The 27,406-nt window shown below is 38.6% G+C and overlaps 1 protein-coding gene across 5 annotated transcripts in view; it reads left to right on the top strand.

Moving 5' to 3' along the window:
* The window catches only part of TESPA1 (thymocyte expressed, positive selection associated 1), a 33,170-nt gene that overhangs the window by 4,697 nt on the left and 1,067 nt on the right, over positions 1 to 27,406 (top strand). Inside the window, exons 2-10 of one of the 5 annotated variants that reach the window (XM_077110938.1) lie at positions 6,811 to 7,018; positions 8,104 to 8,146; positions 13,387 to 13,436; positions 13,999 to 14,052; positions 14,785 to 14,821; positions 15,075 to 15,173; positions 16,619 to 16,827; positions 18,378 to 19,192; positions 20,373 to 20,466. In XM_077110938.1, coding sequence (XP_076967053.1) covers positions 6,856 to 7,018; positions 8,104 to 8,146; positions 13,387 to 13,436; positions 13,999 to 14,052; positions 14,785 to 14,821; positions 15,075 to 15,173; positions 16,619 to 16,827; positions 18,378 to 19,192; positions 20,373 to 20,466 — 1,564 coding nt within the window. In that variant the 5' untranslated portion in view covers positions 6,811 to 6,855. Of the gene's footprint in view, positions 1 to 6,810; positions 7,019 to 7,718; positions 8,147 to 12,091; positions 14,053 to 14,108; positions 14,569 to 14,784; positions 14,822 to 15,074; positions 15,174 to 16,618; positions 16,828 to 18,377; positions 19,193 to 20,372; positions 20,467 to 27,406 lie in introns of those variants that run through there. The other 4 variants (XM_077110940.1, XM_077110941.1, XM_077110939.1 and 1 more) reach the window with 4 other exon arrangements.

Here is a 27,406-nt window from a genome sequence, read left to right as displayed (position 1 = left end):
AGCCAAAGCTTACTCTGATTCCAGGGCCCAACCTCTTTCTAACATTCTACTCCTCACAACTTTCTAAATAAAACTCTGGAGTTAAAAAAAAAATTAATCATCCTTATTGAGCCCTTGAAAATATCCTGTGGTGATGTATCTGTAAGTGTGAATAATATTTGGCAACTGCATATCAGTAGACCTGTATTGGTTGTCAAAATATTAAAATCCATCCATGACAAATTATGACAAATAGCCACTGCTCCACACCCATCACCAATCCAGCTGTCCCAGCTCTTTTCTGAGATTCCTCTAACTGGCCCCAAAAGCTCAGTGCCACACCAGCCATGGACTTGTAAGACCCAGCCACAATGTGACTGGGTGTCTAAGAGCTGTTACTAGTGCCAGCTCTTAAGGGTCTGTGCTGCACCATCATCATTGTTAAATATTCCAAGCAGCCTTTCGCCTCTCAACTGGGACCTAGTTGGACTCTTGCCACTACAATCACTTTGGAAACTCAAGGAAGACAAAACCATTTCAAAATCTGTCGGGGAAAAAAATAATCAGTGGGAGTGGAGAAGGAGTGCTGTGCTAATAAGACGAACAAAGCAAGCACTTCCTTCACTAAAATTGCCACAAAGTCAAGAATAAATTACTTTGGGCTATCTCTTCTACAGCAGACTCTAAGATGGAGAGTTTACGTAATAGATACAATGGAGAATTTTATTAAAACAATTTCTTCTTTCTTTTATTCCAAGTTACATTTACTGCTATCATTTGGAGGGTGATATTAGATTATTTTCTTATTTTGTTATCAGTGGAAAGACTAAGAAACATGGATTCAGACCAACCTGAGTTCAAATCTCAGTACTGCAAGATCCTAAATATTTAACCTTGGGCAAGTCTAAAGTCTCTCTGAGCTTCAGGTCATTCTCTGAGCTTTAACTCACAGGTAACTGTCAGGATTTAGTGAGGTAGTTTATGGGAAGGGTTTCTGGATTACTTTTATGTCAGGTATTATGATTATTTATTGCTTTGACGTTGTCCATTCTCTATTGCTTTGACCTGCCTACATCAATGTGTAGTGCATTTCTGACTGCATCAGTATTTAAACAGGGACTGCATATTTGTGGTGTTTTCTCAGTACAGCAATAATGACAACCCCCTAAATGTTTTCTATGCTGCTGCAGTTATTGCTGCTGGTGATGGTTTTTGTTGGAAGTTATTCATTTCATTGTTTTAAAATAACACCCTAATCTCAAACCACTAAAGATGATTTCTCTTCTTTAACTTCAGTCCTGTCTGCTGAAATTTCTGCTTTTGACTCTAACATCTTTAGAACAATTCTTCTCTTCTTCGTTCTAATCAGATTCCAAGAATCTTAGCAGATCATGTAGAAAGATTTGGAGAATGAACTTCTAGACAATGTAGGCAAGGGGAAGGGGCAAAGGGTTGTAAATGATAGCAGAGAAGAGAAAATAAGGCTTTGGGGTGATTCAGACAAGAAGCAATAGAACTGGTAGGGAGTTTATTGGGTTTGTAGGAAATTGAAGAGAAAAGATATCAGTAAGCTTCAGACTTATATCCTCGTAGAAGATACATTGAATACAATGTTATAATATTATCCAGCAGCAAGAAATACAGTATCAGATTCCAGAAAGAATGTTTAGCTAAAGAATGAAAAACTCTGGAAAACATTTTTGAAGATAAGAGAATTTAATAGTTTGGACCTTATAAATACACTCAAACTTGGGCGACCTTTATGTTATATCAATAATAGATTGGCAAGGCTATGTCCCAAGCCTTTTTTTCTTCCCAATGAGGTATGCAAAATACACACATTAGGATCTAAGACCATAAGGAAAGTCAGGAGCAACTGCCTTATAACATAAAATAGTTGAAGGTAATTTTCTGGTGCCAGTGTGATTCTTGCTCCTTTGTAGGTATGTCACTGATTGAGCCCCTTCTGTTGCAAATTACTGTGCTAAACCCTGAAGTGGGGCGGAGGGGACACGTTACAAGCAGTGGTGCCTAACAACTGGAAAGTTAGCTAATTACATCTTGTTGATCATGTTAGAGACCCATGTGCTAGTTGCTGGACGTGGCTAAGAAAGAGAGATGACTTGAGTAGATCTTCAAAGAGTAGATAAGATTTCTGTGGGTAGAGAAGAAGAAAAAAGTCAGTCTAAGTAGATGGAACTGTACAAGCTAAAGCAGAGAAACAGAAAAGTTCAAGAACCACTGGGGGTCAATGAGCAATGCCTGACCAAAACGCTCCCACCTAGGATCCTTCCAAACCTCTCTTTGTCAGGCTCATCACTTTTCTGGATCCGTGAAAGTAGGAAGGCCAAGAACCCCATAAGTAAGTGTAATTTGAACAAGAATTTGTTAGATGGGAAGTAACTCCAGAGGCCACTGTATCATTTCTTAATTATTATGAGGAAAACTATACAAATGCATTTTCTTACAGGAATTATTCCTATAAGTATTTCAAACCCAAATGGAAAAGAATCATGAACAGAGGTAAATTTATACGACATTGAGTCCCACTAATTCATTTTCTAAATATAAAACTGATACTCAAATAGATAAACTGATTGACTTCCCAGAAGTCAATTAATTGGGGGAAATGTTGGGAGAATGTCCAAATCTTGTGATTTCTAGTCAGTGCTCTTTTCACTGAACCAATAACCCCATTATACATAAATTTGTATGCTTTTGCATGACTGATTTGAAGGAAATATATCCATACCCTTCTTTCTATTGCCAGTGGCTCCAGGGCCTTCAGAGGTGCTGTTTTGACAGCCGTGTGCCAACTGTCCTTGAGTTCTCTCTGACACTCCCACTGTTGATGTGCTTGTCTGATAATCGGTTGCCACTTCCTCCAAATTTCCACAAAGAATACCCAGTTTCTTATCTTCCAACAGCATAGCTTCCTCTCATTACCACCAACCAGAGACTTCTATTTCTCCCTGCCTCCTGATATTGCTATGCCTAGAGTATTCCCATCGAACCATCTTGGTAGCACAGATTGGGGAAAATTAATTTATTCACTCCCCAATCCCAGAACCAGTGTATGACAGTTGTGAATATTAGCTGAGATCTACTTTGCAGCTTGTATATCAAACTTGAGTCCACTGTTGTCTTTTCAAGTGAAAAAATTATTCCATTCCCACCTGAATTACCCAGAAAATAGTTGAAACTTTCAGCAGGGAGTAAAGCACTTAACTTGTCTAGCCTCTTCGTTGCCATAACTATAAATAGCCACTTATTTGAAAACCTTTCTTTGGCATCCTTAAGCTTGAGAATTCTGTTTTCATAGATATTTTCCTTTAGGTATTTGAATTAAGTAAAATTTCTGTGCCTAGGACAGCAAATGGGAATATCCAAGAAAGCACAACTCCTATTTTCGATTATAGGGACCTTTAGAGTAGAAACAAGCAACAGAATAACCTTCAAATTAAACTCTTCTCTCTAATTTTTAGCCTGAAACATTTGTACATATTAATAAGCACATAATTCTAAGCTTATTATTAAAGTTTTGAAACTGTTAACTCATTGCTAGGCAGAAATCCTTGTTTCTATGGTGACTCAGTAATGCAATGGGTTCCTATGAGAAATAGTCACCTTTGAGACATCCATTTATTTCAAGAATAAATATTTGTCAAGCAACCACAACATGTTTGGTGTTATTTTAGGCATTAGAAATACAGCAATGAACAATCCAGATGAAAATCTCTGTCCTCATGGAGCTTATATTCTAATCAGAAGAATAAGTGAGATAAACAAGTAAAATATAAAATAGGGTACTAATAAGAATTAACAAAGAAAGTCAAGCAGGGAAGGAACTCATCAAAAGTGATTAAGTAGGAAATCTGCACGTGAACTCACCGCCCCACTCCACCCTGACATGGGACATGACTCCCAGGAGTGTAAGTCTCCCTGGCAACGTGGGACATGACTCCTGGGGATGAGCCTAGGCTCTGGTATTGTGGGAATGAGAAAGCCTACTTGGCCAAAAGGGGGAAGATAAATGAAATGAAATAAAGTTCCAGTGGCTGAGAAATTTTAAATAGAGTTAAGAGGTCATTCTGGAGGTTATTCTTAAGAATATAGATATAGATATCCTTTTTTCATTTGTAGTGTATTAGAATAGCTAGAAGAAAATGCCTGAAACTATGGAACTGTTATCCAATAGCCTTGATTCTTGAAGCTGATTGAATAACTATAGAGCTTTTAAAGTATGAATGTGTGAGGTTGAAAACCTTGTGACTGAACTCCCTTTATCCAGCGTATGGACAGATGAATAAGAAAACAAACAAAAACCCAACAAAACAACATTGAAGTGTATGGGATGTTTTAGGTATTCTTGTCTACTTTTACTTTTGTTTTTATTCTTATTTCTATTGTTTTTTAGAGCAATGAAAATGTTCAAAAATCAATTGTAATGGGGAATGCACAGCTTTAGATGATACTGTGAACCATTGATTGCACGCCTTGGATGACTATATCTCAACAGAAAAATCATTAAAGAAAAACAAAGTGATTAAGGTGGGCTGTAGAAGCCAGGCCTGACTTCACAGACTGGACTTTGCAGATTGAGTTTGACAAAGAGTGAGGGGAAGGAAGAGGGAGGAAAAAAGAATATGAGAAAAGACCAGGACTAAAAATATGCAGTTAAGCCACTGAACTGTATATTTAAAAGTGGTTAAAATGGGAAATGTTATGTTTTATAAATGTTACCACAATAAAAAATTTAAAAATGTATAAAACCAGACAGATAAAAATTGCAAAAACAACAGAAAGAGGAGGAAGAAAGGTTAAGCGTTTTCACCCCACGGAAGGGAAATAAACCAATGTGAATGTGACATATTTGGGAAGATGTTGCTCATTGAGAAACTGAGACCAGAGAAAGGGATTAAATTTTCAAGGTTATACCTTTAGTGATTGTCAGAGAAAATAAAGGAGTTGGATTCTTCTCCCCTCCCTCCCTCCCTCTCTCTCTCTCCCTTTGCCCTTCTGTCTCTCCCTTTCTCCCTTCCTTCTTCTGCCCTTCCTTCCATCCTTCCTTATCTCTTAACCTTCCTACTAAATTCCCTTAACCATCAAACAATTTCTTCTTATAAGCTGAAAATTCCTTGTGATTTGTGTGAGCTCCATTCCTTTGGGCATTGAGATAATAGGCAAGTCAACCTAAACATTTTCTTCTTTGGATTGATTGGAACCAACCTACTGAATATTGTGGAAGTGCAGGGTGAGGTAAACAAATTTTGATCAGGGTTTTTTAGGCTCTTTTCCTAAATTCTTACAAGTGCCTCTCTTTATCACCTCACAACAGCTCTGACAGAAGGAGAGCTGGGCCTACCTGTGGCTTCCCCATAACAACTTAATTTAACCATTTCATTTCCCCAAAGGCATTGGCAGTGGACAAAGGCCCAGGCATCCAGGGTTGACAAAGCCTCATAGAGCCAATTGCTCTCTCTCCTGGGAGAAAATTATGTCTTGGTCTGGACATGAAGCAAAAGAAATTAGATCAGATGACTGTAATTATATTTTGCCTCTCTCTGGTTATGTTTTGTCTGTAGCAAGTAGAGGCATCCAAACCATTTTATTGCCCCAGAAATGCATTTCATGTTCAGGATGTTCTTTTCAGAAATAGCTGTTTTGGTGACTAAACTGTTGAATGCCTCACTAATGATTTTGTTTTTAAGGATTGAAGAACAGAAATGTCTGGAAACTGTCACTCTTTGTATTATTTTCCATTTTGTTCTCCCTTATTCCAACCATTAAAATTGCAGCTGTGAAGATGAAGTCATTTATGGCAGCTTGAGGGAACAGAGGCAGTAGAGATTGGATTGTAATGGTCCCACTTCTTTTTATTCACTGTGGTGGGATGTAAGTGCAGTAGACAGGGAAGTGGTAGGAGGACAGAGTTATAAACTAATGAATATGCATTAACTTCAAGCCTCTTAAGATCTATTTGGGCAATGGAATAAATTGTCCTCTGAAGGGTCTAGTGTCATCATTATACACCTTTTGGAAGAATGCAAAGATGTTGATTAGGCAGCTTTATATGAAATATAATGTAAAAGATTAGAAATTGCATTGATAAACTGGGGGATTAATTGATCATTGTGTAGAAACCCAAGATAATAAATTAGAAAGTAATTATCCCAAAGGTGCTGGGTGCTAATTTCTTAAGGCACTATCTCCTTGTTGTTTACACAGTAAGATTTTTTTTCCCACAGAGATATCCTCTGTGTACCTCTAACATATAAAACAAGAAAGAAAACAAAACAAATCAAAACAAAAAGCAAGCAATACTCAGAACTACTACTGTGGTTGGAGTGACATCCTGGTTTGCAACCATAGAAAATCGCTTAAACTTTGAGACCCTAAATTTCTTCATATTTATTTTTGAGGATAAAATAAAATGAATTTTATAAATTGAAATTTTAAAAAGCTTTTATTTTAACGGGGGAATCTGAGAGGCAAAATCCTGAAGAAATAAAGAAAAATGTTCTTAATACAGCATTTCAGCTATCATGAGAAGTAGAGATTCTTTAAGTCAGAAGCTTTCTCAATAGCTCTTAAATCAGATGATGTTTGAAGTATCCAGACTTAGTGATTTGAAAGACTCCCAAGTATTCAGATTTCTCAGAATATTTCTTTTGGGGGAAGTAAAAATATGGGCTAGGCATCTCCTCCTGCCTCCTGAATGGGTGAAGAGGTCAAACTCTTTTGTACTGAGATGAGATTCACGGGGCAACCCTGAGAGTGGTGTTTTCTCAACAGAGGATGAGGGAAGTATCACTGTATTTCATCTCTCAGGTCAGCGTCACTCTGGCAGAAGGTCCTGAAGTCTGAACCAGGGCGATGGAGGGCTCTGTGCTGAGCCCCACGTCCTGGGAGAAACGGCGGGCCTGGCTGCGTCAGAGCCGTCACTGGCAGACCCAGGTCCTGGAAGAGGAGGCTGCAGCTGCCCTGCAAGATGTCGCAGATCCTGAGCCCTCCAGCCTGGATGATGTTTTCCAAGATGGTAAGAGGCGCTTAGACACCAGACAGACTCTGCATTGTCCTGTGAAAGGGCAAACACTACAGCAGGTGCAGATCTGCAGAGTACGGGTAGTGGGTTTCTGTTTAGGCCCATAATAAGGCTTACTTTGACTGGTTTAAGTGAGTTTAAGGAAAGAGAGGCAAAATAACACAGAATATGGATGATGTAGAAAAGAGACAGACATAAGATTAGGAAAAAGAAAGATTAGAAAAAGAAAAAAGACATAAGATTAGGAAAAAGAAAAAGATTAGAAAAAGAAAAAAAAAATTTCTAAACCTTTAAGAGTAGGTTGCATGCATTATTCTCCTTGAACACTTAATACTTCCATGTGCATTTCCTAAGAACAAGAATATTTCATTATGTATCCACCCGAAATTATCCAGTAAAGTTATCAAGTTCAAGAAATGTAACATTGACATAAAGTTTACAATCTGTATTTAACAAGTGGCACATTTGATGCATAACAAGTGCATCATTCTGAGAAGGTGTCTCTGTAAAAACCCGAGGCTAGGGGCACTCTAAGAATGCTTCATCTGTGTGATAAGGCTAAATACACTCTAGATGCCTGCACTATGGCTGTAGTGCTGTGAATAAATAAGCTATGTGCCACTCGCCTCTCTAAGACATATTTGTGCCATTGAAGTAATAGTATCTGTTCTAAATACCTCTCAGAGTTTTGACATTCAAATAAGATAACTGTATAAGAGAGAAAAAATTTCTATATGCACAAGGGCAGTGCTTTCTTTTATCATTTTTTTAAAGAGAAAGATACACCCTTCCACCAAACTTTGGGGAAAAGGGAGAGGTGGCCTGACATCCTGTACATTTTCCAGGTTCCTGGCAGGAAGGGAACAAGAAAGCAGAGAGAGGAAATGCCTGCTATTGTTATACAAGACGATATTCCTCTCGTATCTTAAAGAAAAGCTTTATAGGACAAAAATAATAAGATTCATGACATTGCTTGTATGAGAAACTGGAGGAGGAGAGAATTGTAGAATGCAGTGAGTTGCAGGGAAGAGGCCTGGCTTCCTTCAGTCCTAACAGAATCTGGTGTCTGGTTTTTCTAGGGAATCCAGTCAATAAGATTGAAGACTGGCTGCAGGATTGTGGGTAAGTGCTGGAGAGTCAGTGCAATTGGATGTGGTTGTGTTGGATATGCTAATAGGCACTGACACTTGGGAACTAGAAAATGGTTTTAAATTGCGCCTGAGGATTAGAACTGAGGTTGAGACTGGAGTGGTTGCATGAGTTTGGGGTGGATTTGGGGATCTGGACTGTGAATCAAGTGCAACAGCACTGGGCTGACACTAAATTAAAGTGTACATAAAGAGGCTGAATGTGGTCTAAAGCTAAGAACAGATAGGAACCTGCATCTACAGAGAATGGTTGGGCTGAATTCCAGAACTCTACTTTACCCTTCAAACTGGAATCTTAAAACAAATCAACAAAAGAAGAAGAGTTAGAAACCTGATCTTATTGAGGAGAAATGTACCACTGCACGTTGTTTCTACTGCAGAACACAGCAGGGGGGACTAAGGGTTTTCAAGCAGTGAAGAATTGGAGAACTGAAGGCAAAGCTTAGTACCTCTTTCCTCAGAAACACTTTTGAATCTGGGACCAATACCCCATCAGCCTATACCTTTTTTGCTTCAGTCTATCCAAACACAGAGGGAACGCTTCTGTGACCTATTTAAATTTGATTGTTTGTGTGATAATGAATTCTCAGAAAGTATAACTCCCACCTGCTCTTTATTCCCCCCTTCGGGAATGTCTCAAGCCTTATATAGTCTTTACAGTCTTTAATCTAAACTCCTCTATTAACTGATATAAATAAACCTATACTTGTTTATTTGTAGGAAACAAAATAGCACTGAATAATCTAAGCTTGCTTATTTCAACTCTGTACCAGAAGGCAGCACCAGGAAGGGTTCGTTTTACATCTGTTTTTGTTGTTTACAAAATGTACTCTCATTGTCCTAACATGGTTCACAATTCATTGATTTTAAAGTCTATTAAAGGTCGTCAAAGCACAGTAAGCAAAGAGATGGTGAATAAAGGGGATGTTTGCAGGTTTTGGTGTATGAGAACTGTCCTAGAATTTAAAATGCTTTGCAAGAAGTATAAGGAGAACCAGTTGGCTCAGTTAATGTCTGTATCTCATTAATTGCTCTTCAGTCTTATTAATTCAATTCAACAATTATTTATTACGCATTTGCTAAGAGTCTGATTGTCTGAATGACCAAGAGGAGTGCCAAGTAGTTTAAATTTTGCTCCTTGACTTCAAACACCTTGCATTCTGGTTGGAAAGAATATGGGATTGGAAAGAATACTGAAATACAAGGGCACAGGTTCCAAAAGCACTTTTCTCACCAATATACAAAGATAAAATTATCATTAAAAGACAGTCTGGTAAGTGAAAAGTCTCTAAGATTTAACTCTTGTGCTAACTACACATATAATCTTTTAAGAAATACAACATTATTTTGAAATAATTTCAAATTTATAGGACAGTTGCAAAAATAATACAAAACTCACGCAGAGAACTCTAGTATACCCCCCCACCCAAATAGCCAGATACACCAACTGTTAACATTTTGCCACAATTGCCACTTCATTTTATCTAACTATCCATCTACATATCCATCCAACCATCATCTATCTAACTAACATTTTATCTTTTTCATCTATCTATCTATCTGTCTATCTAATTTTCTAAACTTTAAGAGTAGGTTGCATACATTATCCTCCTTGAACACTTAATACTTCCATGTACATTTCCTAAGAACAAGAATATTCCATCATGTAACCACCTGAAGTTATCAAGTTATCAAGTTCAAGAAATGTAACATTGATATGAAGCTTACAATCTATATTCCATTTTTTTCAATAATGTACTAGAGGGCCTTTTATCTTCCATTGTTAGATCTAGTCCAAGATCTTGCATTGTGCTTAATTGTCATTATGTCTTTAGTATCTCACTCTCTTTCTTTTTTAAATTGTGGAAACATATATACAACATAAACTTTCCCATCTCAACACTCCTAGGCATACAATTCAGTGAGATTAATTATATTCACGGTATTGAGCTACCTTCATCATTATACCATTATCCCTTACTAAAACTTTCCCATCACCCCAAACAGAAACTCTGCACCCATTATACATTAACTCCTTGTTCACACTTTCCCTGTAACCTAAACTCTACTTTCTGTCTCTATTTATTTGCATATTCTAGTTATTTCCTGTCAGTGAAATCATACAAAATATGTCCCCATGCATCTGACTTATTTCACTCAACATGAAGTCCTCAAAGTTCACCCATATAGTAGTATATATCAGAACTTCATTCCTTTTTAAGGCTGAGTAATATTACATTTTGTTTATTTACTACATATTGTTTATCTAGTCATCTGTTGATGGACATTTGGATTGCTTTCACCTTTTGGCTAATGTGAATAATGCTGCTATGGACACTGATGTGCACATAGCTATCCCATTCCCTGCTTTCAGTTCTTTGGAGAATATACCTAGAAGTGGGACTGTGAGATCTCATGATAATTCTATGTTTAACTTTTTGAGGAACTACAAAAATTGCTTCCCATTATGGCTGAATCATTTTATATTCCTGACAACAATGTGCAAAGGTTCCTATTTTTTCACATTCTCACCAGCACTTGTTCTTTTCCATTTTTCAAATAGTAGCCATACTAGTGGGTGTGAGTAGTTTAGATTTACATTTCCCTAATGGTTAATGATGTTGAGCATTTTTTCATGTTTACTGGCCATTTTACTATGTTCTTTGGAGAAATATCTATTCAAATTGTCCATTTTTAATCAAGTTGTCTTTTTGTTGCTGAGTTGAAAGAATTTATATGTTCTGGATATTGAAAATGTCAGATAGCTGTTTTCTAAATTGCCTTTGCTGAGTCAAGTGAGACAATCATGTTTTTTTTTTTCTTTCATTCTATTTATGTGATATATCATGTTGGTTGATTTTCTTACATTGACCCACCCATGTATTCTTGGAATAAATTGCACTTGATCACAATATATAACCTTTTGATATGCCATTAGATTCAGTTGCTAGCATTTTTTTTTGAGGATTTTTGCATCTATATTCGAAAGGGAATAAAAGTCTGTGATTTCTTCTGATATTTTTATTTGGCTTTGATATTAGGATGATGCTGGCAGAGTGAATTAGAGTGTCTTCCCTGCTTTGTAATATTTTTAAAAGAGTTTCAGGTAGATTAGTGTTAATTCTTCTTTGAATACTTGATAAAATTCACCAATGAAGCCATCAGATCCTAGACTTTTCTTTGCTGGAACTATTTTAATTATGGATTCAATCTCTTTACTTGGCATTGGTCTGTTAAGTTCTTCTGTTTCTTCTTGAGTCAGTGTAGATAGTTTGTGTATTTCTAGGAATTTGTTCATTTCATCTAGGTTTTCTAATTTGTTGCTGTTCAATTGTCCATAATATCATCTTATAATCCTTTTTATTACTGTAAGTTCAGTAGTAATGCCCATTTCTGATTTTTGTTATTTGTATCTTTTCTCTTTTTTTCTCTTCAGTCCATTTAAATGTTTGTCAGTTTTGCTCATTCCAGACATTTTGGTTTGTTGATTTTCCACAAGCAATCTTAAAAATTAATTGAAAATTTTCCCTTCTCAGATTCCTAGCCTATAACATAGGGGACTAGAGTATTAAGTTTTTAAAATTTTCTTGTAAGGTTTCAATGAGATGATAAATGTGGAAGTGTTTTATGCTCTGTAGTGTTGTGTGAGTGGTAAGGTTTATAAAGGAGAGGATTTATTTCATTGTAATGAAAAATTCACAAAATAACTTTATCTATCTATCATCTTTCTTTCTATCAGTGAAAGCATGTTCAGATGTAATACAAACTAACTCCAGGATAGTGGTCATCTCTAGGGAATAAGAGAGTAGGAAGGAATGGAATTAAAATGAGCTGTTAGTTATGTCATATATATATATATATATACTGAGAGCTGAAATAAATATGGCAAAATGTTTACATGTGTGAAAATGCCTTCCAGACTAAAAGGAGAAAAAGAAATGTAACAAAATGATGTTTCAGTGGCTAAGAGAGTTCAAGTAGAGTCAAGAAGCTATTCTGGAGGCTACTCTTAGGTAAGCTTCAGCTAAATATTACTAGTTGCAATGGTTCACCCATCCCAACTAACAGCATTCCTGTTAACCATAAAGAACACATCAGGGGCTCTAACTGAGACTCTACAAAAGTTTCATGTACTAAATTTACTTTTCTGCAACCAATAACCTCCATAGGGTTCTTAGGCCAGAAAAGTCCTGAAACCCAGAGGAACCAGCCTCTTCAAGAACATCAACTAATTCCATCCCCCTATCCTATATTGTTGATACCCCTTTTCAATGTGGAAAGGAGAAGGTCATGTTGAACCAGCACCATGGATTTACTCTACTCAGATTCTGGTTACTCACTTTACCAACTCTTCTCCAATTAAGTCTCCATTTGAGATCACATTCAAAGCATCATGGGTGATTTCCACTTTAAATACTTTTTGGAAAGCAAGCTCTATAACACTCAAAATCATATCAGTCCTTGATAATGATAATGTCCAGGGATCCAAATCCCCTCACATTCCTGAAAATGCAACAGCAGAAAAGAGACAAGACAAGAATGCAGGTGTTCCAGACCAGTTCAAAACTTTTTCAGACTACTCTACTCACCTCTTTTAGAGAAAGAGAAACTTTTTTGTGTTTGTAAAATTGAGTTGTTTCTGCTGATTTCCGTTTGTTCTTCTGGTGGAGATGGTAAATGTTTGATAAGACCATATTTTGAAAATCTAAAAATGTAATCTCTATTCAGGATGTAGTTTCTACTGTTTCCTGAGAGACATGATATTCAGCGAGAAATGGCTCAGAGAGAAGGAAGAGAGAAAAGATGACCGCCTAAAAGTTTTGAAAACCCCAATGTTTGCAATTGTGGTGTGAAAATTGTGGCAACCCAACTCCTGCTTTTATGAATTTCCCCAGTTTTGCTTCTATGTTCTCTTTCTTATTTTACCTAGAGACTAAAAGATCATTGCTAAGCTAACTTTAGACATTGTGATCAGGACAAAGGCAGGACAATCTAAATAAAATCCAGCTCACTCTAGTCCCAGCTCCTCCTCACTAAATCCATGCATGAATTTGTGTCATCCAGGTAACCAGTCTGTCTAGTTTTCTCCAATATAAAAGCAAATTAAATACTCCTGACTCCCTCTGGGAAATTATCTGAACATGTGGAAGATATTTGAGGGACCACCCATTGAAAGAGTTGTGATTTCAACCTAAGATTATTTGGGGGTTTTAGGTACTCTGAAGAAGGGTTTTCCGAAGAAGCAGGACAGGTCACCTACGATGGTGAGTATAAGCTCCTGTTCTTCTGTTCCTCTGCCTGGACGTATGGCTGCATGCATAGGAACACTGAATGCCTCTAAACTGCCTACCATTGGTTGTCACAAGAAAGTCCAGAAGAAAGAGTAAGTGTTGGCGGAGAGCCACAGGCACATTACTACTAGTAGCTCATCTTCTATTAGTGGTTGATTAGCCATTGCTATACAAAAAAGAGCTTTATAAAATGCGTTTATTTACATGTGTTGAGTGCACACTTCCAAGTGCTCATTCTCTGGCAGGAGATTGTGTTCATGACTATGTGACATATGGGGCAGGTTAATTATAGGTGAGCATAAGTGTGATTCTTTCTGAGTGTAAACATGAATGTGATTTCTGAAGTAGTATCTGTACACTCGGTGATATTTTTGCAAACCTGCAGATATCCCGTGCGATTGTGTGGTAGTATAGGCCAAGAACATTTATAGATGTTCATGTATGCAGCTCTGTGTATGTGCATGCATGTGTGTGTGAGTGTGTGTGTGTCCATCCAAGCCTGCTTTTTGGTGACCTTTGCCTGATTATTTGACAGAGTGCCCCAGCCATGGGACCAGCTTTGAAGATGACTTGAGCCTCGGAGCAGAGGGTAAGAGGCACAGCTTTCGGAGATATGGATCAGTGATGAGGGCATATGTTTAACGAATGAAAGATAAAATGAAGGGGAGAACTGCAGAAAGAAGCTACCTGTCCTTGGACTGTTATCTGTAGGGAAACAGCAGCCTCATTATGATCTAATGTAAAATGCAGAAAGCACCATGTTCCCAGAAATATATCCTCCTGAGCCTATTATGACAATGGCTGACCCATTATTGGAGCTTTCCTTTGACCCCTGGGAAGCTAACAAAAAAATCACCATAACCTGCCCAGATGTATTTGAAACTGTTTTCTGTATAGTTAGCTCAAAGCAGTCACAGTGTACTGGGTGTAACAGAAAGATGCACTGCAAGAGGATAAGAACTCAAACAAACAATGAAGCACAGCCACCTGCCAGTATCTTCTGGAACCCACTGAGACCCACATGATGGGAAAGGAGTACTATCTTGGAGGGCTGAATGACTTCTCCTTAGCAGCAGAGGGAATCTTGCCAAGAACACATCCATCGGTCAGGAGGACTTAGGCTCAGGGCACATTGTTCTCTGCCATACCTATCCCCCTTCCAGGGCTATACTTGATACTCTTGAGCAGTTCATGGGGTCCAACTAGTCTTTAGTGTGACAGAGGAGAACAGAGAGAGCAGAGCTTTTAAGGTTAGAGGGGGTAGTTCGGGTGATTTTCACTTTCCCTTCTAATGCTTTTTGCTTTTCTGTTTCTTGTCTAGCCACACTGTTGGCCGCCAATGGAAAACCCTTTTCCAGGTAAGTGTTAGGATCAGCCAGTGCTTTAGGAGCCAGTGAACCAAGATAGATTTCAGGAGCAAAGAGATTAAAATCAAAGAACAAATATTCTTAATGAAGAGAGATTTTTCAACCAGGAGTAGATACAGAGACTGAATGACTTCAACAGATAGTTGGTACCCAGCAGAGGGTGAATATGTCCAGCAAGTGATGCCTTGAGGCCAGGGTCTGACCAGCTGCAAGATTTGTGTGACATTCTCTTTGATCCTTGCAGGAATTTCCTGAAGATAGCCCAGCCCTGCCAATTACTTGACCTTGGCTGCAGTTTGGCCTCTAGCAGTATGACTGGTGGGACCTATAAGACTAGCTCAAGGTAGGTACTGAGTTTTAGAAGATGGAAGGGTGAAGAAAGTGAGGGGAAGGGAATGCAATCCAGGACCATTGTCCAGTTTTTATTGGTGCTTAAAACGCAATCACATACTTGGGAAGAACAATGTTAAATTTTCTTCAAGAATAGTAGGGAATGCAGAGAAATCCACTGCTCAGCTCTGGATGCTATGTGTAAAATAGAGGCTTCTTTTCTCCCACAGAATTTTGTATCCCGGGAGTACCAATAATACCATCACAGTTCCTGGACTCATAGCAGGTGCTTACTAAACAATATATTGAGCAACTGACTGATTTGTTGATTGAACGAAGTTATAAAATATTCATTCATTCAAACAATTTTGGATCCCCTAATGCAGGCCAGGGCAATGATGATATGGAATTTGAAAAGATGAAGCAAATAAATAGCTTATCCCTCAGAGCTCAACAATCCAATAGGGTGGATAAGACATACATACAAATAACTCTAAAGCACTATGGAAAATGATGAAAACCAGTGTGGTATAATGGAAGTATCCAGGATTTGGAGTTAAAGTCTAAATTTGAGGCCTGGCTCTGAGATTTATTTAGTTACTCAGAGCCTAAACTTTAGCTACACTCCAGATCAGTTCAATCAGAGTCTTTGGAGGTAGGACTCAAATATCCATATTTCTTAAATCACCCCTGTCTGCCCAGATGATTCTAATGTGCAGCCATAGTTGAGAGCCATTGATTCAGTCCAATGCCAGTAATTCACAGACTGTGCAATTTAGGAACTTAGAGACAAAAGCAGTGTTTCAGTGGTAAACAAGAGAGTAGAGTCATGGATCCTGACTGTCCAACTCTTAATTAAACAGAATGGTTTTTATTGGATATAAAAGCCCACCATCTTTTCAAAGGAGTTACAGTGATTATCCAAAGCCTTAAATAATCCTCAGCTCCCCCATATCCCCACTGTGAAAATCCAGCCCCATTTTTAACTTCCGAGTGAAAATAAGTTTATATTCTTTATGTACTCTTCAACTTCATAAAACACTGGGGAAAATCAGTTGGTAAGTTCGAAAGTACCTGGTAAAAGACAGATATAGCAAAATAGTGTGCAAATGAGTATTGACTGGTTAATAACAGCAACTATGAGATCTCTTGGCATCTGTGCTACTCTTTATTTTTCAAAACCTTCTTATATAAATTTAAATTTTCCTTCGTATATAACAAGTTGTTCAGAGTATTATACTAGAAGCTCCATTCAATATTTATAACCAGGACTTGATTGTAATCCCCACATCTCAGACAGAGAGTTTAGATTCGGAGAAACGCAAGCTTTTCTCAAAGTTACACTGGAAGTTGGAGAAATGGCCAGAAAGAAATCTCAGTCTCCCAGCATTTTTGTTAGAAACTCTGGATTGCCCTGTATCTTAAAGTTGTCCTCTTTTCCAAACTCCTTCTTTTCAGCATCTCAGAGATTCTCGACAAGGTACAAGAAGATGCAGAAGATATCCTGTTCAGCCTGGGCTTTGGCCTAGAGGACCACAAGGACACTTCTCGAATCCCAGCCCGATTTTTCACCAGCCCCTCTCAGGCCAAGGGCATAGATTTCCAGCTCTTCCTGAAGGCCCAGGTGCGAAGGATTGAGATGGAGGACCCTTGTCTCATGTTGGCCAGTGAGTGTCACCACGGATCCTGGTCCACTGCCACCCCTTAGCACCCAAACTGTCATGACAGGCCCGGCTTTCTCTTGCTTAGCTGCACTCCAGTTTTTGTCTCTTGTGTCTGTTTCCTCTTATTTTGCCTTTAGTGAAGATGAAGAACTTCATGTTCTGTTTCTCAATAGAAATGGTCTGGAAGAGAACTCAGACCACTATTGCTTCCCTTTGGTTTTTTCTCCTTTATTGAATCAAGCCAACAAAGCATCTTCTAAGTTTATTCCCATTTTCTATTTCCCATTTGTAATTATAGAATGTGCGTCATTTATAGCCACTACATTAAAATCACTTCCACTTAGGCAGTGGGCCTCAAGGTTAAATATGATAAATCATCCAGAGGGTTTATAAAATATTTATATTCATAAACTTTACTTCCAGAGAAGGAGAGGCTCAGGGATATTTATTTTAAACAAGCAACTGGATGATTCTTATGTGTAAGCCTCAGAGCACACGTAGGGAAACAAGGGCTTAAATTGTCTCAACTCCATACTAAGGAAAAATATAGGAGGGCTTCTCTGCCTTGATAAGGGAAAAATGATTTTCCTTGACTCTCTATATTAAAATATTTGAAATTATATTCTGTCCACCTCCACCAGAATGGTATTTCTGACAGCGTCATTTCAGCTTCTTTGAATCAGACTCTTAAGTTTCATTTACTGAAGCAAGTAATATTGGAGCATTTTTACAACCACTATGGATGATTCTTATATCCACTCAAATTTGATAATGACCGGTTTATTGTTTCACATGTATTTACTGAACTTATTTTATGTGCCAGGTATGTAATCAGGTGTTAGATTCTGAAGGATTAACAAATAGAACAGAGGAATGTGGCTCTTGCCTTTAGGAAGCTTACAGTTTAATGAACGTATGATTTATTACAGCGATTCAAACATGGATGAGCATATCAACCACCAAGAACCATTGTTAACAGGTTAGGGATACAATCTGAGGTCCTGCATTTAAAACAAGCTCAAAGGTGATGCTAGTACTACTGGACTATGGAACACACTTTGAGATGCAACAGTTTAGTAGAACTGCCATAGACCTCTAAACTTTTTGGACTCAGTTCATCACCAAGAAATTGCTGTTCTTCAATTTGTGGCTACTATTAAGCCTTTTATAACCCTAAATACTTGTCAGTGCCCAAGAAAATGATGTTTATTTTTCCCTTGGTGTATTTGTCATCTAAAACTGACATAGTGATAGAGGACATTATTTAGACTATAGTAACAGCAGAAAGAATATTTTTAAATCAAGACATAGAAAGCAACATTTACCATCACATGTGGAATTAATTTTAGAGCTAAAAAATAGTAAACCTAGTTGGAATGGCAATCCAAAAGTCAAGAAAGGGGACCCTGCCAGATATAAGATGGGAGAGATATGTAGAGAGATTGGTAACTTGTTTCTAAACTTTAAGTTTAAGAAGTGTTATTGATGGAAGATATTCAAAAGCTAATTTGCTGATGATTCCCAGACTCACCGTCTTCAACTCTTGTACCCAGGCAGGTTTAAGCAGGTGCAAACACTGGCTGTCACTGCTGATGCCTTCTTCTGTCTCTACTCCTATGTATCCAAAACACCTGTCCAAAGGTTCACACCATCCCACATGTTCTGGAACTGTGACCCAACTAATGTGCCATCCATCAGGATCCTTGCTCCAGAGCCTGAACCTCAGTCACCCAGAGAACGTCTTCGGAAAGCCATCTCCAAGATGTGCCTGTACACGTGCCCCCGAGATCGGCTATCACCACCCTACAACACCCACAAAAGGAACAGTTTGGACCAAGTGGTGTGGGAAGTGATGGACAGAGTGAAAGGAGAGAAGATGGTCCTCCAATTAGACCCTGAATTTGGTCCAGATCCCCAAGAATATCCTATGCCATCCATCAGTGGTACAAAGCCCTCTTCTTATTGTCCAGATGGCTTCTGCTCAAAAGAAGAAACACAGCAAGGGATGCCCACTATGCTTGCATCATCACAAACTCTGAATTCTTACCCCAGGACATCTTGTTGCAAAAATTATCTGACCAGAGCAGATCTAGAGTGGAGCAGAGATCCTGCACAGGTAAGGAGAGAGCTGTGGGCTCAACAAGCCACCAATGAGGAAGTCCATTCAACCAAGAATGAGGCTTTCTGGAGAAGGAAGAGCAGAGCAAGAAAGAGCTTGTTCCAGAAGAATTTCATGGTCAGGGACGATAGGAAGGTTAAGTCATTGGACTTGTCCATAATTCAGCAGAAATGGAGGAAGAGCACAGACAAACCAGAGCTACACCGATCTCTAACACAGCAGTTTCCAGACTCTTTTGACTTGGAGGAGGTAAGTGATCTGGAGGTGATAAAGAGACTGGAATATGAAGGCCCTGGATTCTTTCCCAGAAGATGAAAGTTTAGGACCCTGGGGCAAAGGGGATCCAAATTACCATTCCAAAATACCATCCAAAATACTATTCTTGAAATAGATTCAGAAATCTTTGAAACTCAGTTAATCTAGAGGGAGTTTAATTAACTGAAACTCAGTTAATCTAAAGAGATATGGACCTTTTTTCTTTAGAGATCCCACATTTCCAGAGCTGATTTTCTAATTCCTCATCTGGCTTGATCTCTGTTGAATGTTCTTGTCAAGCATATCTTCCCCTATCATTTTTGAGTTCTGCACATCACTACAAATGGTGATCATTTATACAGAAAGCTCAACATTTTAAAATAAAATGTGTTCTCTCTTACTTTGACGAAGGTATAACCATAAAGACCCAGAAGTTCAGGTTCAAATCTAGAATTCTCAAACCCCAGGACTTCTGTACTATAATATGGCAGTGTGGACAATGCCACTCCCCAGCCCCTGGCCTGTCCTCTTCTGGTACCATACCCATCCCTATTCTGCACCCTAAGTGGATGTCCACACACTTGTGTGGACATCTAAGCCTACATATCCAAACCCCATACACCCACCACCCCACAAAAAGCCATTCTTTGGTCATCACATAGACCTGGTTGAGCATAAACTAGTGGAGAGATCTGCCCTTGGGAGGACAGATACCCGATAAAATCACTGCAGTTCCCTGAAACAGGCTCAGGCCATTTAGAGAGTATATTGGGATTCTGAATCATCAAGGTATGGTTTAGAAAGGGTAATGAGGTCTCCAAGTGGCACATTCCATGGCCTCCTCACCCCATGTTCTCTCTTAAATTCAGATTTCCTCTTGCCTGGATCTAGGAATGGTACTGCCATCAAGTGATCAAATCTCTTGGAAAAGCTCTCATATTCCTACCACAAAGAGAGCCTGTGATTATTTGAAGTTACATTTGCATGTATGTCAGCTCTCACTGAACGTAGAGCTGTATCTCAGTTCTGGGACTCTACTCCAACTGGAGGAGCCTAGTATCTCAAGTATCCACAGCCTCCTTACCCTAGAGTTCCAACTACCCTGTGCCTTTCCTTACCCCCTCAACAAGCACACACTTGCTCTCATTAAGTTCCCACTTTTTCTTGGTCACAGGTGCAAAGCAGCAATGAGGAGGAAGTGAGCCATTGGCCCAGCAGACCCAGAAAACCCAACCACCACCAGACTTTTGTGGGCAAAGAATCAAGAAGTAAGTGGTTCTCAAACTTGTCCCCACATTGTAATTACCTGAGAAGATTAAAAAAAAAGTACGCATGATGAAGTGCCCAGAGATTCTGATTTAATTGGTATGGGGTGGAAACCAGTGGTTGATTTTTTTAGTGCTCCACATGTGATTCTATTGTGGCTGGACAAATATTTCTCTAGATCAGGGGTTCTCAGACTTTAGCATGTATCAGAATATCTGGAGAGCCTGTTAATATATGTGTGGCTGGGCCTCAACCCCCAGAGTTTCTGATTGAGTAGGCCTGGATGGACTGAGCATTAGCATTTCTAGCACGTTCCCTCATGATGCTGATACTGCTGTTCTAGGGGTAACTGTCTGAAAATTGCTGCTTTAGGAGAAATCCTGCAAAATCTTGCTATTCAAAGTGTAGTCTATAGACCAGCAACATTAGCATCACCTGGGATTTTGTTAGACCTGCAGAATCTTGAGCCCCACCCCAGACGTACTGAATCAGAATTTTATCAAGATTCTCAGATGATCCATTTGCACAGTGAAGTTCAAGCATTGTCTTAGAAATTTCAGAGCAGGTGAGAAAGCTAACCAAGGAGTCCTAGATTCCAGCACTTGCTTTTAGCTACATCCTATCAGCTTGCAGTTTAGGACCCAGACAGACTCCTCAATGTATCTCACAATTACGCTCATTTAGGCTCTGAGTTCCTTTCTGCAGCGAGGGTCTTTCTCCCCTTCCTGATGTGAGGTGATGAATCTCATCTAGGCAAAGTTGTGACAGTTAAAATTTCTTACCTCCAGTTGTGTTTTGAATATTCACTCATTTTAGAGGTTTCCTTTATATCTTGGAACAGTTGGTCAGAAATGTATTCCTTTTACTAGGGGAAAATTAGTTTCCTGTGGCTTTTCCCACCCATCCCCCCAGATCCACAGAAAAGAGGAATTAGGGGTAATGTCCTTTCCAAGATAGTATGGATTGAAATCTGTGTTGAATTAAATAAATGAATCTTACTTGGAGATTCCCACATTTCGGGTGTCTTGGTACAATTTACTGCACTTCCTACTTCAATAGCTTTCTTGGTTAATAGTCCAAAATTACCCACAAAGAACTTTTCAATTATGTTTAATTTTAATTCCCTGTGGCTTAAGGCTCCTAATAGCTCTTTGATCTCTAGTACCCATTACCTTCATATCCAGGTATATATATATATTGTTTGTATATAGCTAGTCATTCATAAAAGAAGTAAATACCAGAAAGCAGCAACATATGTAATTGAAAAAGTTCAAGATGTGGAGTCAATTGACTTACCCAATAATCACTAATGATCTTGAAGGAAATCACTTAACTTTAGTTTCCTCCCATGTAATGGGAAAATAATAATAAAAATCATGTATATATAATTATATAGATAATTCTATAAATATAATTAATTATAAAATGATAAATAATATGTAAGTGATTATGTACATGTGTATATATATATATATGTAATATATATATATATATATGTATACAGATACATATGTATAAAGGCAAAGGATCATGCCTTTATACAAACTTTCAACATTTCCCAGGGAAGATGTGAGGATAATGTAATATACTGGAAATAACAATGATGATGTTGCTGCTGCGGGGATTTTAGAAAAGGTAATCATGGCAATAAAACACGTAGGTCAGTGATTTCAATCCTGTACACTTTCATTTCCTGGGGTCCACTCAAGATGATGAAATACAAGTATCTGGAGCTGGGACTTGGGCATTGACGTTTACTCTTCTTTTAATGCTTTCCAGTCACCTGTTGCTGCAGTTGTCCAATTGTAGTGGCTTAAAAGAGCAATTATTTATTATTTCTCGTGGTTCTGTGGATTGACTGAGAGTTTCATTTCCTGGGCTCACCTGGGCTCACTTATAGTTTCTTTTGACCAGTGTCTGGGCTAGACTGGGACGTCAAAGATGGATTCACTCATGTCTGGGACCCTGATGCTGACAGCTGACTACTGAATGGGACGTGTCCTCATTCAGCAGTCTGGCTTATCTTTCTTACATGTAAGTCTCCAGAGAGCAGAAACTGAAGTTACAGAGCCTCTTTTTAGGGATAGCACTGGAAGTTGAACAGTGTCCCTTCTGTCACATATTGGGAATAAAACAAGTTTCAAAGGCAACCTAGATTTAGTGGGAAGGAAAGCAGACTTCACCTCTTACTGGGAAGAATGGCAAAGTCACATCATAAATGGGCATGTGGGATGGAAGATTTGACATCTTTATAAACAGTCTACACAAAACAGTGATTCTAATGCACCATGAGGGTTGAGAACAATATATTAAAGACTCACAAAGGGCAAATTCTCATTTCAGACTCAGCACAGGCTTATGAAATTTGAAAAAGAAATTAACTGGTACACTGCTGAGTTTCTCTGCCAAGAACGGAATTCACTGTAAGATGCAAAGGCTTGCTTGCATGCTGTTTGTCCAGCAGATGTCAGCCTCGTACAATACTTCTAATGTCAAGAAATGCTGCTGCTGTACAGGACCTTTCTGGGCAACTCACGCAATGCTCAGGGCACCAGTTCCTCTCGCGGATCTGGCCCACCTTTGGCTAAATGTGAATATCTAGAAAAATTGCAATGGGATTGTCAGAAAGAAAGCATTAGGAATTAAATATCCTCTTAGGTGGTTTAGATTTTCTACCAAAGTGGTGGGATTTCATTACAGCAGGAGTGATTGAGTCTAGAGATGCTGTATTTCACTGATGCTCAGATGCCCATTTTCCCACACTTTAATATATCTGAAATCAGGATATGTCTTACAATTTCTGATGTCAAACAATTTGTCTCTTTCTTTCTTTCCTTTTTGTCTTCTTAGTGGCATACAAAGAATTATGAATTTTGAAAAGATGGCTTATCAGATTTAATAAAATATAATTACTACAGAAATTCAGTGAACTTAATCTCTCAAATAATGAGTAAAGCCTGTTGGGGATTTTTCCTCTATGATTACCGAGAAGAATAAGCAGTCTCTTTGCTGACCCAACCTTTGGCTGGAGTACTGGGTGGTCATGGTTCCCAAATCCAATATTCTAGCCCTCCGTTTTTGTTTTTCTTTCATCTTTTTTTCCTTCCGGTTTCATATGTGTCCCTAGCCCTCCTCCCTTTATCCTTCTCACATTCAGCTTTATTCAGGGTACTTACATTATTGTGCTACAATCAGGTAGTATTGTGCTATCCATTTCTGAAATTTTACAATCAATTCTAGTCGTTTGTTTAAATCGTCTTCTTTCCAAGCCTGTGAACTGTTTCTCTCACCCCTCTTTTCTGTCCTCCTTTAAGGGATCAAAGAAGGGAGTCAGGGTGGAAGAAGGAGGTTAGGTATATAAACAGCTCAGTACTGCCAAAATTAATGCCTGCATACTAAATATGGAAGAGAGAGATTCACTCTTCACCATCAAAGCAGAAGCAAGTGGGGCAGTTTCAGATCTACTGAGAAACAATCCTACTCTGCCTCCACCAGAACTTCTGGTTATCTCCTAGAGATGAATGATTTCCCAGAATAGCTTTGTACTAAGTCACAGAAGTTAATGTACCTGTTATCTGGAATAGGAGTAGGCATATGGGTAGGGCGTAGTAGCAGTACTTATCAGGCCATTGTGTCGCATCACTGCATGCAGTGTAGAGTCAGCGCACTGCACAAAAAGCTGAGGAGGCAAATAAGGATTAGAAGCCAGCCATACTCAGCTTGGGCCATCTAAAACTCAACATCTTTCATCATCTAGGAGGGCCTTCCTTCTTTCTAATTTGTCTACAAGCAGGAGTACCTTTCTATAATTCGCACAAGATGGCTTTTCTGTTAAACATGGCTCTGGCTCCTAGCCATCAGTTCTCCCCAAACCTACTCTGTCAGTTCAGTTTCCGTGAGGGTAAAGATCTTAATCATCCTCCAAGTTCCTGGGAAAGGAAGACCTCTCATCATTACCATACTTCCCATCATGCTAAGGAATTGCTAATCTACAACCCTTTCTGTTGGCATCTGCTTCTGAAGTTCAAACTATTTAGCCTTTACTACTTTAAAAGAGCAGAGCCAAGGAGAAGGTTTCTTTTTTGTTGTTGTTATTTCTTTTTACCAGATCTGAGCTAACACATCTCAATATCCTGTTTGCAAAGTGACCATATCTAGAGGTGGAGGTTTCATTTTATAGTCAACTGTGCTGGTGGCAGTGACAGAAGGCTGGGGGGTGGGTGGGCATGGAGAGGGATGGTCTGGGAAAGAACATAGGTGATGGAAGGAAACCAATCTGAGATAGCCTCACATGGTGTGTAACTCAAAGCACTCTCTGCTTTTGACTTGTTGGATCCCACGTGAGCCTGGTAGCTACAGTTTTGCTCTTCGATGCAAGGTTTTCTCAGATTATACAGATATAAAGTTGTTTACTACACAGTAGACACTGTTCTAATTACTTCATGTGTATTAATCTCCTGAATAAGTTCCTTTATTGTTACCCATTTTACAACTCACAATACTGGACACAATTATTTTTTTAAAATACCAAAATAAAATCTGAAGAGAGATTATTATATAGGAAGTATAGGGAAAAAATGGGAGAAGTGAGAGGGAGAGGACATCATGAGAATATGATAACTATTTTCCATTTCCTTTATAATTCTTGTCAAGATTGTTTTGCCTCTGTGGATCTTTTTTTTCCTCTCAGCCTATCGAAGGCAGGAGGTTAGTCTCCATCTCTGTGGCATAGAGTCCATTTTCTGAGCTGTAGCTGAGATGGGTTAGTAAGGTTTTATCCAAGGCTGCCATGGGGTGTCAGGATTCATATAGGACTAATTAGACTCGTACTTGGGAAGGCAGGAAAGAAAAAGAAAGAAAGATAAGGCAACTTCCAGGTTTCATCTTGGATGATTAAGTGGATGCTGATGTGCTTTTATTAAGAAAGAAAGTACAGTAGAAGTAAGACGTTGGAAGACAAATATTTTAACGCTTAATTTTCAAAAAGGCAAAATAATAACTCATGTAATTATAAAATAAACATGTTCAAAGACTTTATTCAACTCATTAACTAATGAAAGAACCAGTCATATGTTTGAACTGGTCAAAAGGGCATTTGAGAAGGTAGTTATATGTAAGCAATGTAATAGATTGCTGGGTTTGATACAGAACTGTTTAATATCCAATAAGACCATAAACTGTAATCTCTGGGGTTATTGTTCCATTGAAGAGAAATTATTTGCATTTCTACCTAATAAAATTCATTAAGGGAGCAGGCCTCGGTGGCTCAGCAGGCGGAGTTCTCACCTGCCATGCCAGAGACTCAGGTTTGATTCCTGGAGCCTGCCCATGCAAAAAAACAAAAAAACTTCATTAAGGCAACCTCTGTACTTAGAGAGGTGTAAAATAGTCCTGTACATGGAAAGCCAAAACCAACACTGTACTGAAAAAACACTTAGTAATCTTGTTTGCCTATTTTCAAGTTTAGAATAATTTCATGAGTTCAGATTTGGATATGCTGAATTTGAGATGTTTCTGAAATACTAATGTAAAAACCCATAAGACAGCTGGGTGTATGAATCTGGAAATAAGAGGTTCCTTGGAGTGATAACCTTATTTATGATGAGGTTCAAGCACAAGAAAAGATAGTTCACCCGTGGAAAGTATATACAGTAAGAAACTGAAGTAAAAATAGAACCCTTAGAAATATTAAAGTTTCTCTGTTCCCTCCAGGTAGAAACAGAAATGTGTGACCTTGCAACACACTATGTACTTTGTCAATCACAGCCGCTCACCTGAACTTGAGTGTCCTGAGTTTTTATGGGGTTTTATTATGTAGGCATGATTGGTGGAATCATGCCCATATTATTGAACTCAATCTTCAGTTACCCTCCCCTCCCAGAGGTCTGACTGGCATGAGGTGGCAATGCCCCAACCCTTTTTTTTTTTGTAACAGTGTTTATTGTGAAATATAACACATATACGCGCAATAAATTTCAAATATTGCAAAAAAATTCAAAAGTACATCGAAACAAGTACTTATAGAACCAATTGCAGAGTTTGATATGGGTTACAGTTCTACAGTTTTTTAAATTGAAACAAATGCAATAAGCTTTTTAAGGGAAAATCACAGGAAAGTAATAAGGGAGCTGATCACTAGGAGGGTGTAAGAATTTATTGAGGTTGCCATTAAGACCACTTGGTTTGCAGTGTTTTCCTTTGTGGTAATTAGGTCACCTTGAGGGTTTAAGGGCTAGTAGAGCTGAGGAGGGAGATAATGAGGTACCCATTCAGGGCCTCTCAGGTGTCTGAATGGCCAGGGTGAGAGGGAGAGAAGAGGGGAAGGTTAGGAGTGAGTTTGATATATAGAATAGTTAACGTGGTAGTTTGGGGCTGTAGGTACTCCAGAAAAGCATGTTCTTGGATCTAGTCCATTCCCGTGGGTGTAGACCCATTGTGAGTAGGACTTTTGATGAGACTTCTTCAGTTGGGATGTGACCCACCTCATTCAAGATGAGTCTTGGTCTTATTGATGGAGTTATTTGTAGATGGAATGAATATAGACAGAGAGAGAGAGAGAGAGAGAGAGAGAGAGACAGAGAGAGAGAGAGGAAGAGGTCATGGAGGCAAAAAGACAAAACCAGTAAAGCTCAGAAGAGAAGGGAGAGGCCAGCAGATGCAGCAGAGGAGCCAAGGATCACTGGCAGACAGTCTTCAGGAAGAAAGAATCACTTTGATGATATTTTGACCTGGACATTTTCCTGAATTCTAACCATAAGTAAATACATTTCCACTGTTTAAGCACAACCCATTTCATGGTATTTGCTTTAAACAACCTAGGACATTAAAACAGTTAAGATTTGAAGTTTTTTAATTTTCCTTTTTTTTTTCATTCCTACAGTCAAAGTTTTTGTTGTTGTTGTTGTTGTTTTCCTGAAGTCACACAACTTCAAGGTTGGTTTC

The sequence above is a fragment of the Tamandua tetradactyla genome, chromosome 7 (assembly GCF_023851605.1).
Source record: "Tamandua tetradactyla isolate mTamTet1 chromosome 7, mTamTet1.pri, whole genome shotgun sequence".
NCBI lineage: Eukaryota > Metazoa > Chordata > Mammalia > Pilosa > Myrmecophagidae > Tamandua > Tamandua tetradactyla.
Note: the sequence above shows the minus strand (reverse complement) of the source record. Positions and strands in the feature narration are given on the sequence as shown.